Source organism: Ctenopharyngodon idella, chromosome 12 (genome assembly GCF_019924925.1).
Source record: "Ctenopharyngodon idella isolate HZGC_01 chromosome 12, HZGC01, whole genome shotgun sequence".
Classification (NCBI taxonomy): Eukaryota; Metazoa; Chordata; class Actinopteri; order Cypriniformes; family Xenocyprididae; genus Ctenopharyngodon; species Ctenopharyngodon idella.
The window spans coordinates 19,820,253-19,836,926 of NC_067231.1; the positions used below are offsets into that span (position 1 = coordinate 19,820,253).

Here is a 16,674-nt window from a genome sequence, read left to right on the forward strand (position 1 = left end):
AAAGCGGTAGTGTTCTGGCAAGCTGACACCCCGCCTGTTTTGATTGGAAAAAAAAATGCAGAGAAACCTTGTACTTGGGGAAAAAAAGTACGTTTTGAATGCCCATCACCAACAAAACCAGGTGAAGACCATGATATTTTAAGCTAGAAAAGAGGAGTTTGTTAGCATCTTCCAGACACCAGAACGATTGTGGGTGTGAAATTGCTTTTATACAAATGTTCAATAAACAATAAGTTAATACTATGAAACTTACATTTTAGACATAAAGTTGCCAATTATTTTGTCTGTTTTTCTCCACCAGCAAAAATAGTTAAAACCAAACCACAGCAGATCTGTTGTGCATCTAGCAAAACACAGTAGTGCTGTTTTTATTTTAATGAACCTGTTAAGTGGGTAATTCAGTGGCTCATAAAGTCACTTGTTTCATTCCTGAATCAATGAATCAGTGTTTTTAAACTAAACAGTTGAGTGAATGATTAAGTGACTCACTCACTAAGAGACACTAATTTCATTCCTGAATCAATAGCTGCATTTCCATTACCCTTTAAATAGTGCAAATTGAAATTGTGAATTGAAAATACGGCCAATGGAAACACGTCAATTTCGCAGGAACTCCCATATATCGCAAAAAAGTTTTTATGCTCCCATGAGGTGGTTTTTCAGGCAAATCGAAAAAGGAATATTTCGCAAAACTGCAATGGAAACAGTTTTTCCGCATTTACAGGTCACATGGCATACGTAAAAGTCGATCATTCATTAAAGATGGTGTGGTACATTTAGACAGAATTCTTTATTTTCGATTAAAAATTATGGCTAGTGCAGTGGCTGCGATATACTTAAGCCGACTAACATCCGTGGCCATGATTTTTGGAATGACTTTTGGAACGCGAGAGGAAAAAAAAGAAGTTTTAGTCGCATAACATTGGATAATGGAAACATCGTCATTTTTTTATCGGCATTTAGAAAATAGCGCAATATTTTTCCGCAAATCTGTAATGGAAACCCGCCTGTCAATTCTGTGTTTTTGAATGAATTGTTTTGAAAATTTTATTTTCTGTGTGAAATGTGGTCTTGAACGAATCGGTTGAATGCCAGATTCTGTGACTAACCATCTACTCACTAAACACTTTAGCCTGCAGAATGAGTCACTGAAATATGCCCATGACTTTTGAATGAAAGTTATTGAATAGTGTTGCTTATATATGGGATGTTAATTATGCTTAGAGTAGAAATAAATTATAAATAGTAATTTATTGTCTTAAACTACTTAAGCTTGTGTTAATGTCATTACAGAAGTTTCCAAAGTGTTTAACAAAAATGTCACTGCTTAAAAACATCAATTTACATCAAGTGAATTGTCTTGATCTCCCCAGGTTCCCATAAAGCTTTGCTCATCTAATTTTTAAAAGGTTATCAGTTTGAAGTGGCTTTTTCCCCCTCAAAAGTGGGTCCATTTCAACCGCAGCTTTATATAAGGTGATCGGTAAACATGTTTAACCAGTGCATTTTCTGTGTGTTATGAGACAACTGTTTGGCTCATGAGTATTAATGAACTCAAAGCTGGAGTGGGAGAATCCCTAAGTGTTGGTAACTGTCAGATTCTGTCAGCGCTACGAATTCTAACAGCACAAAGTAGCGTGCCGTCATGTGCTTCCGATTCAAACTCATGTTTGATGTCTTGCTTTCACGCCCTCCATTTCTGCTTAAGCCAAATTACTGCAGACAGTCCTAATTCTCCCGAGAATTTTTGTTTGTTTTGTGAGAATACATATTTTACATATCATTGGCACGTCGCTGATGTATTTAGCAGCATATAAGTGGAGAGAGTGCTATTTTTTCTTGACAGATTTTTGCTCGGGTTTTGGCTGAATCAGGGCTGTCTTTGTAAGAGACCTGACATGGCTTTGTGAAGATGTTCTAAATAATGAAGCACGAACTGAGGACCCTGAATCCTTGGAGAACTCTGTTGTCCCGCTGAGATCAGTCTGTCACACATGCATAATCGCCTTCGTCTCTCCTCTGCTTTTTGTTTTATAGGTCAGAAAAGGAACCATTTTTGTGTTTGAACACTAGTAGAAAGCCAACCTTGTAATACAAATCTCTGTAACATAACAACGTACAGTCATTAAAATCAAAGTTCACCCAAAATGAAAGTTGTTATAATTTACAAACCTGCATTGCTTTTTTATGCTTTTTTTTTTTTTTGGTCCATACAATGAAAGTCAGTGGGGTCCAATGTTGTTTTGACTCCATTGACTTTCATTGAATGCACAAAAAAAAAAAAAAACACATAATCTTTGGTGATCCACATAAAAAAGAAATACATAGGTTTGGAACGACTTCAGTAAATGTTGAAAGATTTTTTTTATTTTTGGGTGAACTACCCTTTTTTTCTGCTGCTTACCATGAATCAAAACCTGTAAGTGCTTTGTGGCAACTTACTTTTCTTACAGAGCAGGTAATGAGAATACTGGACCAAAATCAATTGCGACAAGTCAGTGGAACTTTCTGTTTCAGCTGAACCAATCGAAGCACACCTGACCACCTGTAGGTTGAAAGAGCATTGTTATTTTACTCTAGGCACAGGTAGGGGTTGTTCTGTATATGCCATTCAGAGATTAGTGCTTTAATATAAATCTGTACTATCAGATAACAAGTCCTGGCATTATTCAGTCTCACCGTTCCCATTGTTTGAGTGGATTACTGTGGGAAGGAGGGAACATTTAAACAAAACTCAATGGATCGGTGGATTAATTTAAAAAGAGAGAGCAAGTGAAAACTAAAATCAGTAGGTGTTTAAATGTGCTAAAGTCTTGAGCGCTACTCGGGGGCGGCTGTCAAAACATGCAAATGAGGGTGACGGCACATTGTTTTGACAAATATAATTAAGGTGTTTCAATTTGGAGTCCTGGGATACACAGGACTGCAGGGCTCCCCAAGCGCTCTGCTAATTGTGAAGATTGCTTTTAAGATCTGAATGCTCGTTGGGTTTTTGTTTGCTTTTTTCTTATTGGATAATGAACTGTTAGGAAGTGTTAGATCTTGGCATCATTTCGACTGAGGTTTTTGTCAGAGATAGGCAGGGATGAACACCCTGAGGTGTTGTGTTTTACAGATAATTAAAAGGCAAAATTTGTGTTTGGCTGTTTGATCTGCCTGTCAACTTTCTGATTAGAGGCGTTACAGGCTTTAATCAACAGTAATGGGATCATTAACGTTCCTAAACTGTTTAAAAGAACGTCAGGATTTTCTTCCAGTCCGACACATTGTAGCTTGTGAGTCTGGCAGGGTGTGAAGTTTGCTGGTGTTCAGTAAATGATGTGCAGCATGTGATTAGGAGGAAGTGAGGTGATTATAAGAGCAGGCCTCCCACTGCAGCAGCCACGCCAGTTTGCGTTTATCTGTTTCTCACTTGTTCCACTGTCTCTCTCTTTTTGCACTTTTACGCTCTTACAGCACATACTTCCTATTCCCATTCTGTATTTTGTATTTGATAACGCCCTTTTCATCTGAATCCGTGACATTGTCAGCTAAAAAAATGCGGATTGTCACGCTGAAGTATTCTGATGTGATCCGTGTTTATTATGACATATGAAGACGAATGCATGTGTTTTCTTGTTTTCTTTGAACAGCAGTGACTGTACACAAAGAGTAATCTTTTGGCCTGGCCTTCTTTGCTCTGAAAGAGATGGAAAAAAAATGCAAAAAAAATAAAGTGGCAGCACATACATCAATATTAATAAAGTCAACTGACAGTGTACCACTGTTTATTAATTTCGCTCGGTCACGTTTGGTGCACATTTCAGCTCAGCTGGGGCCTAATCTGCACCAAGAAATCATTTCCTGCTCTGAAAGAATGAAGTGAACGAGTGAATGAGGTCCATTTGATGGGCGCGGATTGACCGGTTCGGGCTCAGTAGATGTATGGCTCTCCAGTGGCCCATGGAAACTCTGCCTGTTTAATTGAGGAACCTGAAAGCAGTGGGCAGCCGGCACTTTTTGTAAGTGAGGCAATCAAGACCTGCCCCAGACTCTATTAGTTTTCATTTGGATGCTTCAGTAATGCCAGTTGATTAAATTGAAGCAATTTGCTGCAAGAAAAACTAACCACCTTTCCCACCCACCGTGTCAACAGCGTTTAGGTTTTACTGTAAGTGCTGTTGTTTAGGCTGTGTTAGGTAAGACTCGACTTGTTCGAAAACAATGGCATTTAACAAAAATGGGGTTCCTTTTTCTCATAGTTTGATGACAATTTATTGGTGATTCTTCAATTATGGGTACTTTTGACAACTTAAAATATTGAAAATGCTACTAATGTATGTTAAAATTATCACATTTGCTGGAATAAAGTATTGATTACTCATAAATCCTGATGCAAAAATCTTAATTGCATTTTTTTCAAAAAGTATTGAAAGTATTTGGTATTTACATATAAATACCAAATAAGTTTGAGTCTCAATTTTAACTAATTATAGAGGAAAATCAAATAGTCTGGTTACTAAATTGTAACAATTTTGGCAAATTTAACCTTTCAGATTTCTTAAAAATTATATATTGGTATATATGTATGTATGTATGTATATATATGTATATATATGTATATATATATATATATATATATATATATATATAGTGACAACAATAACTTAAAACATTTATATAACGTCATTTAAAAAAAAAAAAAGAGTTATTATAGGCTATCCTTTAAGATTTTTTTTATATAGAGGACAAAAAGTTCTTATAATTTAAGAATCACTCCATCTGCTTGTAACTATTCTGATACAGGAGTGGGTCACTATTGATGTTTCTAGGATGTTTCTCTAATCTTTGTTTTTGGAGTTCATAGGTGCATTCTGCTATTGAACCCATTCTCCAGCATGCCTTGTCCTCCGGTCCTTCTAGAGGCACTGATAGAGTCTTCCTTTTCAAAGCTCAATCTCGCAAGAGTGGAAGTAGGAGGGGAAATCAGTGTTCATTTTCTCTGTCCTCTCCCCCCAGCTTAAACAAATGGTTCTATTAGCGCACACTCTCCCTCTGGCATGGTCATTCATACCCATTAAACCTGTGTCTTATCAGCCAGAAGAAGCCCTAACATCTCCACACACAACAATCGGCAGTGATCAAGCCTTTAGAAGAGTGTGTGAGATGTGCTGTGTGTGAGAGAGACTGAGAGAGAGAGAAGAGAATGATTAATAGGGAAAGTTGAGTGGCCGGCTAATAAAGATTTGTCTTAATCAGAAGTGATTTGTCAGAGCAGAAGCGCGGCAGGGTCAGGGCTGAGCCAATGAATAAAACAGAGCCCAGTGGAGTGAAAAAAGGCCAGTGAAATGGGGCCTGATTACCCAGCGCTTGCTCTCGCACAGACAGGCCGTGGCCCTTACCTTATTTCTTTCTATCTCTCTCATTCATTCCTCTGAAACCAATATATTCTCTTGATATCCGTATCATTCCATCCGTCCTCTGTCTATCTAGGCTATAAAAAAAATCCTCAGTTTATAGTGACTGTGTATGTAAACACCAAAAAAGTTGTGCACTATATTTCATGTATTCTGAAGCCATACGTTAGATTTTATTGTGGATATAATTCACAAAGTGGACTGAATCTTTTGTTTGCTATGATTCAACTGACTCCGTGATCCAATCGCAGCAGTTCTCAGTGAATGAATTGTTCTTTTAAGTTAGTAATTGTTCACAATATATAATTATTAATTATAAAATGTAATAATATGATTCACAATTTGAACTGAATAATTTGCTTTCAAATCAGACTTCTACTCAACTTAGTCAGGAACAGGATTAGTCAACGTATCGTTCTTTTGTGCTGGTTCTTGTCAGTGAAGAAGTTAAATTGTTTTAGAAGTTTTTGAAGATTCTTCAAAAAATTTTTTTTTTTTTTTTAAATGATCCATGTAAGAAAGAAAATCATTTGGATTTGGTTGGTAAATAATGACAGAATTTTCATTTTTGATATTACGTTTGTTCATTCTACAACAGAGAAGGATGCTCAAGTTTGGTGGGGTCAGCAGTTGAATACTGTAAACAAATAACAAGAATAATAAAAGTACCATCAGCACTTTGCTCCGAGACAGGGGAATAACTTGTCTAAAATAAAGGGAAAGGAACTGTGTTTCTGCGTTGCTCTTTGTGTGTGTGTGTCTGTGTGGGACAGTCGGTGTTGGACCTGCCTTTACTCTTCCCCTGGGCGCTTTTGCTCTCATTTGGCTGTGTCTGTGGATTGTGTCCAGATAGAAGTGTGTGTGGTAACCTTCAAAAAGTGGCTGCAACTCTGTAATAAAAAGCAGTCCGGAGCCTGGGAGTGAGCCTGTGTCAGGGCATGTACCCTTTCAGCTCTGGGGACAGACAGAGGGCTTCAGACAACTCAGAGAGGACTCACACTCAAACAGCTGCTGTAAAATTGATGATGTGCCCAATTATACGTGTCTGCTGAGGGGAGGTGGATGGACTGATATAAGGACGATGGAACGAAGAGGTGGAAAACGCTTCTTCCCCGGTGTGTTCTGCCTCCATCTTACTGCCAACGGCTGGCAGGAAGAAGGGATGAAAACGAGTGACATTCGGACCTCCGAGATGTCCTGAGTGATTTGATGTTCCTGCAGGCCAGGCTCAAAGGCAGACAGGCACGGTCAGTCACAGAAGGGAAAGACAGACAGACCGGAAGATGAAAGAAACTTTGACTGCACTAACACAATGTTTCGGCGGTTTGGGGTGATGGGGAAAAGTATTAAAGTAGAAGCAATACACTCAGAATTAAAAGAAATAAGATAAAAAGAAGATAAAAAGAAATTAACAACAGCTGACGGAATTACTGGTTATTAAACACTCAGTCTTTCAATGTGTTAAGGTGTTTTAGAGACTTCTTGTGCTGAATCACAGTAGGCTTGAATCAATACAGATTTCCTGATCTGTTTTGATTCGAGTCTGATTCGTTTCTGACTAATTTCATTTATAATGTCCATTTTGCTTACATAAATACATTCTTTGCCTTATCTAGTGTTGTAAACCGGATCATAAGAGTCATTGTTTTGGGATTCGGGATTCGCCGGTCATGCTGTATGTTTTAAAGTCACTAAAAAGATCTGGTTAATAAGTGTCATTCATTTCTGGAATCAGAATTCACTGGTCGCAGTGTATGTTTTTGATTCACTAAAAATAACTAATTGGTCATTTGTTCGTGAGACAGATTCTCATTGTATGTTTGTTTCTGCATGTAGCCCACAAAGACAACGCAACAGAAAGACATTTATTGCAGTTATTTTACAGTACACAGTCTTTTTATTTGATTACTTGCAATACAGACTGTAAACTCCCAGTCAAATTATATATTTTTTTCTTTTGCTGTGACTGCTGAAAAGTGGTGCAGGAAACACCCCAGTGAACCTGTTAACTTGGTACATTACGGAAATATTAATTAAAGTAATTATAGTAATACATGGCCTAAATTATGCCATGTTGAGTTAGTAAAAGATCGATTTGGATTTAAAGAATCAATTTCAAATGAAGTATGAATGATGTTCAAATTATGAGTGTGATAAATCAGAAAAATGTATATTTTACCCAGTCCCCCAATACTTCAAAATACAATGAACATCACAATACATGCCACAATTAATATATCGCGATGTATCACAATATTATAATTGGATCACAATCAAAACTGTGCCAGATGCATGCAGATTTTGTCTTTCGCTATGTACTAATGTTATGTAATGCTATGCTCTCTATTCAAGTTCAGTTTTGTTAAACATTGGCCTATTTGACATTTAAAGGATGTCACAGATTGATCTCAGGTCAATGCAGTGCATACAATAGATATTTTGACACACTGAATTCATTATTCTTTTTTGTGATTTGTCATTTATTAAAAGCAGATGCTAGCTTGACTTCGTTGTGGGGTCCAAAATAGTGTTGCATTCATAAATCTGTAATGACCATCCTTTGCATCTGTTTTCTTGCATGTTTCACTTGGCTTTTGTCCAGTTCTGTGTCTCATAGATAGAATTGCAAAGAGAAAAGCCAGTTTCAAAGGTCATTTTTCACTTCATCATTTGATCTGTGGGAAATTAAATCGTGAACGCATAAATCTTATATAAAATTGTGGGAAATAATAATTTGAAATATGATAGTATTGGCACAGCCCTACTCTAATGTAAAGCAGTTAGAGCAGAGGTCTTGTCCACAAGTGGTGGTCAGCAATCAGTTAAAGAGTCTGCATTAAAACCAGCCCATCGGTAATGATTGCGCTGTTATAGATTTTAGTAATATCCTTGTTAAATGGGCCTTGGGGATCTGGATCTTTAACTAGAGCAGGCCTGTGGAAAAGCTTGGCGTCAGGGTCATTTAAATTGTTAATAGGGCCTTAAACGGGGGAAGAATATTTTATATCATTATGAGCGCGAAGCTGTGATCGTAAGCATGGAGTCTATTTATTTATTTATTTAGGTTTTTTTCTCATTCTCGAACGCCTGTTTTTCACAGCTACACCCTCAATTTACAGAATGTCAGCATCCTCATTAAAGCGTGTGATAATTAATTAGCACCTCATTAAGTAGACATGTATCCAAAGTGATGCGTGCAAAAGAATAAATGACCATAATTCATGCTACGCTTCATGTGTATAGTTTTATTGCACATGATGATGACCTGCGATCTAAATGTAATGTATCTTGGCGTCAGTATTTTGTGTGTTGTTGTATATAACAATTAAAACACCTTTTTAATGCCACTGTTAAAGGGATAGTTCACCCAGAAATTAAAAAAAAAAAAGTATGACTTTCTTTCTTCCATGTAACACAAAAGAAGATATTTTGAGGGGGGAAATGGTGTTTTCCATACAATAAAAGCCACTTTTTTTTTTTTTTTTTTTTTTGGACCAAAACAGTTGAAATATTCTTTAAAATATTTTCTTTTCTGTTCCGCAGCCATATAGATTTTGAAAAATTAGACAATTTTCATTTTTGGGCGTACTATCCCTGTACAATGTCTAGTGAGAAGTTAGCGAGAATGTCTATAATGTCAAGTGAGTTTTTCGCTCTATTTTTTTCTTCATAGAAAAGGAAGGAAGAGAAATCATGTTGTTTTCCCTTTCTCACTGAGTGCTTGCTTTTCTTTAGCCAAACTCTCTGCTCAAACCTCTGCCATATTCTTGTCCAAGTCTCAAATATACGAATAGAGAAGAGAGACAGATCAGATTATTAGTGAAACATATAAACTGAGACAAACCGATATATCAAAAGAGGAAGAGAGCCGTGGAATTGTGGTTGGTAAAGTTCCTCTCACCCGTGGGATGTGGTGAACACACAGCTAATCGTCCTACAGTGTGTGTTTTTGTGTGTGCGTGTGTGCTTTTGGAGCTCGTTCTTAATGGCAACATCAATTTGCGGTCCCACAACTAAGAGAAATATTTATCTTTGCGCTCATGCACAGGGGAAAAAGAAACCGGAGTCCATAATGTGTTTTACAGTGTGTTGGCCGCAGGAATATTACATTATACAGAGTTTGGTTTAACAGCTTTTATTCCGTGTTTTCAGTGGCACAGGAAGACACCATGGAACAGTTTTATGTAGTTAGCCAGCCAGCCCTTCTGTTTCTTGATTTTGTGCAAATTTTTTTTTATGTACCTGCTCTATTTCCTCTATTTTCAATTGAGATAGCAGAGCTCACAAAGCTTGAATAGGAGACCTTCACTCTGAATATCTCAGTATCAAGAAAGCATTTACAACTCAAAGGCGTCTGAGAAATATGACAATCCAAGCTTTCTATTGTACCTATTGTCCATAGTAACTTCGTTTTTTTTCCCCCTCCTGTTTATTTATATCTCGTTGAGCATAGATTATAGCGCGCTGACAGGATTGTTTCATTTGCGCTTAGACCCCTTCATGTCAGCGGTCTCATCTATCATCTGAAGTGATATATGAGCGAGCGTGTCTGAGCGCATGTGTATTGCATTGTTGCCATTGTGGCCGTGTCACATTCATTTGTTTAAAGGCCCCTTTCGCCCTGGACAGAGACAGATAGCGGTGCTTAATTTTCTTTACACAAGATTTCCACTCACGGGTGGGCGGCAGCGTGTCTCGGGCTCGACGACCGTCCATGGTTATGATGGTTATTAATATCTCTATTCGCTCTTTTAATCTGGCCTATCTGTCACATGCGCTGTGACTGCTCCATCTAATCTGAGTATCCTTCAATCTGTCCTCAGTCTGATTGGAAATTAATGAAGGCAAGAGACACGTGTGTAACCGCGTCTTGTGTCGGTCTTTCTCGTTCTCTGATATTTCGTGCTAGCGCAGATGTAGCCTGTTCCTTGAGCGTCACGCTGACTCTTTGAGAGCTGCACCTGTGTAGCGTAATCCAGTCATGAGTGCGTTGTTTACCCACAATTGTTTGGTGCATTTGAAAGCGTAGCTTTGATCCATGCAAAGATTTTTCACTTCACTTTTTTTTTTACTCTCTTCCTCTCCAGACTGCTAATGTGGTTTCTACTTATAGTGGAAAGAGTTTTGCAGGAGGAAGGGAGGATGAGATTTTTGTTTTGTTCATTGTTTTTTTTTTTTTTTTGACCCTTGGGATGTGAATATGACAGTGACCATGGACAGGCTTGTCAGACGGCGTGTACGGGATGTTTATCTAAGTGCGAGCGTATAAATGGGTGTACATCCATGACAGATGAAATGTGTTTGTAAGCAAGCAGCTGAATATTGCATGTGCTGATCGTGCTCTGTGTGATGCGGCATGCTGGGATATGCAAAATATTTAAGACAGCATGTTGGTGAGAAGGAGATGTAGTTTGAGATCCCTAGACATCAGAGAACAGAACTAGACTTTTACATGAGCCAGAATTTGGCTTTGCTGTGGATTTTTGACTGCTTTTTTTCCAAAGAGCCCACTTCAAGTTTCTAAAATCCTGATATGTCACTCCTTCATTGTAAGTCTTTAACTTGAGACAAAGTCACATTTTTCTTTAAAGGCAAGGCACTACAGGCAAAACCAATGTTTTCTTCAGGCACTGGTCATTTTTGAGATTTTGGGCTATTTTGCTTCCATGGCATGTCTTCTTTCAGATTTGTGTTAACTAGGCATTGAGAAAGGTCACATGTGACCGAAATACTTTTTCATTAAAGCAGTGGTTTTATCTTGCAATTGGTGGATCCCCTTTGTTGTTAGAGTGTGCAGCCTTTTTTTTTTTTTTTTTTTTGAAGTGTTTCCCAGACTAGTAGAAAGAAAACATCCAAAATGTAAATTTTAGTTTTATAATTTTTAGTAAAAGTTTGTTTCATAATATATGTGCTGTGTATATTTATTATGTATATATTAATATACACACATACATGTAAATATGTGTGTGTGTGTGTGTGTGTATATATATATATATATGTACATGCCTGTGTGTATTTATATATACATAAATATACACAGTACACACATATATTATGTAAACACAAACTTTTATTTTGGATTCGATTAATCACGATTAATCGTTTGACATTGTTTATTTTATTACACTTTATCTATTTGCATCTGTAGCTTTCAATTACAATAAATATATTTTAAGGCCGTTTTTTTAATTCAAGTTTTTTCTCATGCACTTAAACAGAAATCTCTACTTCATTAGCACTTACATACAACAAAATTTTGTTCCTATCTATATTCTAAAGGTTTTTACCTAAGGTTTTGTTCGTATAACATTCGGCTGATTTATATAACATTTTTTTTCCCCTTGCTGTTGGCAGTGTTTTCTGACTTATGGAGATATATAAAAGAAATATCCAAAATCCCCTAAACAAAAATAACTTGAATATGTCAACAAAATGAAACAAAAATTGTGAACTTGGCTTTATCCAGTGTTCAGATTTCTGTTCCAGAAATGTATGCATATCAGTGCATATTTAATTAGATAATTAATAATTTGCATATTTAAACAACATTTCATTAAACTTGTAATACAAAAGAATTGTCTTAAAGTACTGTGATTAATAAACTGATATCTAATAGTCAAACATTTTACACTATTCACCTGCAGTTCTTAATACAAATTTAGGAATTTATTCGCCAAATGTGTTTCCATCATAGTTTATGCGCATGTCTTCTTACAGAATAAAAAAAAAAATCTAAAAATAATCTACTTTAAGCAAGTTTATACACTTTTTTTTTTTTTTTTTATAAACTTTTTTATTTTTGTATAAACTTTTTATTTTATTTTATTTATTTTTTTTATATACACACACCTAAAGGTGCAGTCACATTAGCAAAATGTCATAGACAAAAAAAGGTCCACTGTCTATTGTCAGTAGTCTTACTTTGTATACATTACAGCTCACACAGAAGTCACTTTCAAACTAAGCATCTTTCTGTTCTGTTAGCCGCTATCTTGAAGCTGTTATGAAATCTGCGTGGGGAAATCTTTCGCTCAAAATTCCTGATTGTGTAGATTTCTATTGAAATGACTAGATGGCCTGCAAAAAAATTCAAAGATCAGGAGTAAATGCACCTGCATGTTAAAATGGCGTAAACAACATTTTTATTTTTTTTATTTCACCCTGTTCCTCCTCTTATCCTCTACAGAGCAAGTGGGACAGGAGATCCTTGCCAACCTGAACAGCGACCGTGAGAAGATCCAAAGATCCCGTGAGCGGGTGAGTTTACACCCACAAACACACTCAAACACCTCCTGAGACGGTCCTCGGGAGGCTACACTCAAACAGAACAAAAACACACACTTTTCTCACTAAGCAATTACACAGGCTTACAAATACTTGACTTGATCAGATCTAGGTTCTTTGGGATGACACAAAGTGCCCTAGATCAGACACTTGACAAGAGGACGGGAGCACACTCAAGTGCAGGCAGTTAACACCAGCTCACACCTCTCATGCATTAGCATAGCAGGCCTGCTGGAATGATTGATTGAATGTACAGAGCACAGAATGTTTGACACAGAGCACAGCACCAATAAGAAGCCTTTGTAGTTGTCCGGTCTCATGTGGTGAGGTCACGCATGATGCAAGACTGTCTAAACGGGCATAGATGGACAACAAATACCTCCGGACAGAACAAGGGTTTGTTCTCTGTTCTTCCGGCTGCTATAATTCTGAAAGTCTTTTCGCAGCTACATGTGTGACTGTGCTGGACGGATGTCACAGAAGGGATTGTAGATTCCAGACTGGTGTAGACACTAGATACTTTTCCTGAAATAGATTTGTATAGTGGTCTCAAAAAATATTTGGACACTTAAGCCACATTTAAAAGTGCATAAATTTCACCTCATTAATATAAATGAATATTAGGCTATTTTGCTAATAAATTGTGGTCCTTTTTGCAGAACCAATTTCACTTTTCTGTGCCATTTTTTTGTAGCTATTTGTAGCCAGTTGGTGTCAAGCTGATTTTTACCAGCCTAAAAATGTAACTTTTAAGCATCAATAATATCAAGTATTGGGGGGGGGGACAATTTGACCACTTCTAATTATTGGGGGGAACTTGTCCCCCTCAATGTCTATGGTGGTTATGGCATGACCGTCTGTAAATGTAATATATCCGTCATTTCTCGATTTCATTTGTTTCTCAGTCTCAATTCAATTAGATCTGATTGAATTATATTTTATATACATAATTTAATACACACACACACACACACACACACACACACACACACACACACACACAAATCGGATAGTGGAAAAATCTTTATTTTTACCAAGCCATATCGATAACCATCAGGGCAATATATGCAATGCTTAGACTGAAAGGTGATGATATAGAGGACTGTTGTGAGCTTTTTTTGAGTGTCACTCCTCCTACCAGGTATCAAATGTCTCTCCTTACATACTCATCCCTTTTATACTCCCCCCTCCTTACTTCAACCTTTATTTGTTACTTTATCCTCTGCATGTATAATCATTTTTACCTTTCCATATCTCTGTCCATCCCTTCTATTTTGTTTGTCCCTGCCGTGTCCACTGTCATAGTCTTACCTCTCTCTCTTTTTCTCTCTCACCCTGTCTTTCTTTCCTGAAGACAGGTATAGAGAGCTCAGTCAGGGGCCTCTCTGATGGCTTCTTATGAAGGATGCTTAAAGATCACAACATGGCAGTTGGGCAGGCAGCTCATTTCAAAGGAAATAAAACATTTCCTTTCAAAGGTCTGCTGTCTATGGAGAATAGCTCTCCTTCCCTGGAGCCCCGACTGGCCCTCACACTTTAAAGACATTTTGCCGGGCAGGAAAAATAGAGAGGAGAAAAGAAAAGAAAGCATGATAAGAAGACATTAGATGGAAAGAGCAATAAACTGCTTTTTGAGAGAAGGAAACGGCAGATGAAAGAGTTTTTGGAGTGTCTCTTAACAATCAGTTCACTCAGTCTCTTTCAAACAGACGCACACAAACAGTAAGAGAGACCTAGTGCCTTGCAAGCAGCTCTATTACTATTGCTCATCCTCAGTGAACAAGCAATTGAACAAGCCTCTAACCCTAATTTTAAGTTTTACACATAACTTATCCCACACCTACTTTGTTGAGTAGTGCTATTATGGTTCCAAACAATCAGACTTAACTTTAAAATGAGTGAAAAAATCCCATTGACTAAGGGACATTTTTAACTTGTATTTTGGTTTCTTTGTTCTGAAACAGACAATTTAAATTGTTTTGCAATTTGATTTGTGTACACAAGCCAACATTTCAAAATGTTGTTAATAAAGGTCATATATAATGTCAATATAATGGGAGAGATATTCCGCCTCATTGGTCAGAATGTTTGTGTGTTGCTTATATATTTTAGAGTTTAGCTCAAAGTGGCATTTTCAAATGTCTAGATGGTTGGACGTCCAAGTTGGATGGTTTTTGAAATACCACAGACTTCAGGTCATTTTCTGTTAGTGGTTTGGCTTCTTTGTTCTGATAAAGAGACTTTGAATTGTTACAGTGTAGAATTTTGTCCTTCAATTTGATTTACTTAAACTAGCATTTCAAAATGGACCAAAAATTGTCACTTGGTAACAAACTGTCACCTCATTGGTCAGAATGTTTGTGTGCCATTTGTATTCCAGAGTTCAGCTCAAATTGGTATTTTCGAACGTCAAATTTGATGTTTTTTGCATGGTAAACTTTAAAATAAATGGGGGGAAAAAACGGTATGTGGTTGTTCTGGTTGTTTTCGGGTTTTGTAGTCTCTTTTCTTTGCTTTGAGACATGGATTAAAAATTGTTACAATGTTGCATTTTCTTCCTGGTTTGGTTGCCTTTGACAAGGCATTTTAAAACAGTCCAAAATTTATTATTCGTTCCGAGCTGGAATCATAAAAATATTATCAGAGATCACAAAGATTAAATGATTACAAGAGATTTGATTTTGATAATAAATTACAGTGAAATGTAAATATTGTGTTTTAAAATGTCTTGCTGTATAGGCAATATTCCTGTGTCTGGTTATGCTACAATAGTGGTTTGTGGTGTTTTTTCTTTATTTAGGTTTAGGCCTGCGTGACTGTGACTCTTTTAACTCTATTCAGTGAAATTCAGGCATTGAATCAAGCTACTGGGAATCATCTTACCAAGACCATTTACTAGTCTGTAATCGGACTCTGCTCTAGATCTGCTGTACTGGTAATCTCTTTTGTTGTGGGTCTTGTTTTGGGTTCCTAATTCGCGGAGAGCTCCACCATGTGTTTTTGTGCTGGCGCAACTTTGACCTGAGAGAGAAACAGAGAAAAGCCGAGGGAGCTCTCATGGGACAGATCCATCGTTGAGAGAGACATCAGGCAGCTCTTGGGCTGTTGGTGGTGCCAGAACCCAAACCCGCCTAAAACCACATCTGTCCCTGAGCCTGCCCGCTAACATACACGCATGCACACACACATGTCCCCGCTGACTGTGAGGACAGAGAAGGAGGCTTTCTCAAGGAGACCAGCCAGAGTCACGTATCTGACGGCTGCCAGAGCTCTGGCTTTACTTCCATAGCAATGTCAGCATTCCTAGACACACACACATCTCCAAATGGATGGCTTTTACTTATGCGTCCCGCTACATGAGCCATATATTGAATATAAAACATAAAAATGAAAGAAAGTGTAGCAACAAACAGGAAATACAGTACTGAATGAACAAAATTTAGTAGCTTCTCTCACTAAAGTCTATAGACATTCTAAGTCTGTTTTTTATAGCACAAATATAACATGACCTCTCTAACATGGACATTCTCTCTTTTTCTTTCAGCTGAGAGAGACAGACGCTAACTTGGGCAAGAGCTCTCGGATCCTGACTGGCATGCTGAGAAGGTAAGAGTAAGGTAGGGACCGTTTCTGATACCTCTCTGTGGATGTGTTTGACAGCGGCCCCATACAATTCACTGCATGAACACACTTATTGTTATGCACTGTGGTTGCATAGCATGGATCTAAATGGTCTTGTAATTAGTAATTTAGTAAAATCCAATTACCCCAAACACCCCACTTCTGCTCTACATTTTTGATTGTGGACATAAAACAGACCCGAGTTTGTCCTTATTTGACCTCCATGGAATCAACACTTTTTTTCTTTTCTTTTTTTTTCACATTTTAAATCATTATTATCAGGGAAATTGTGTGGAATTCTATATTTTAAATATGCAGGGTTCCCATTGAAAACCTTTTTAAATGTTGTAAAAAAAAAAAAAAAAAAAAAAAA

The 16,674-nt window shown here is 37.3% G+C and overlaps 1 protein-coding gene across 6 annotated transcripts in view; it reads left to right on the top strand.

Annotated features, from left to right (window-relative positions):
* Positions 1–16,674, top strand: part of vti1a (vesicle transport through interaction with t-SNAREs 1A) — a 133,679-nt gene that overhangs the window by 65,138 nt on the left and 51,867 nt on the right. For 4 of the 6 annotated variants that reach the window (XM_051913950.1, XM_051913951.1, XM_051913953.1 and 1 more), the window contains 2 exons: positions 12,583–12,653; positions 16,225–16,286. In XM_051913950.1, the coding sequence (XP_051769910.1) occupies positions 12,583–12,653; positions 16,225–16,286 (133 nt within the window). Of the gene's footprint in view, positions 1–12,582; positions 12,654–16,224; positions 16,298–16,674 lie in introns of all 6 variants that reach the window. The other 2 variants (XM_051913952.1, XM_051913955.1) reach the window with 1 other exon arrangement.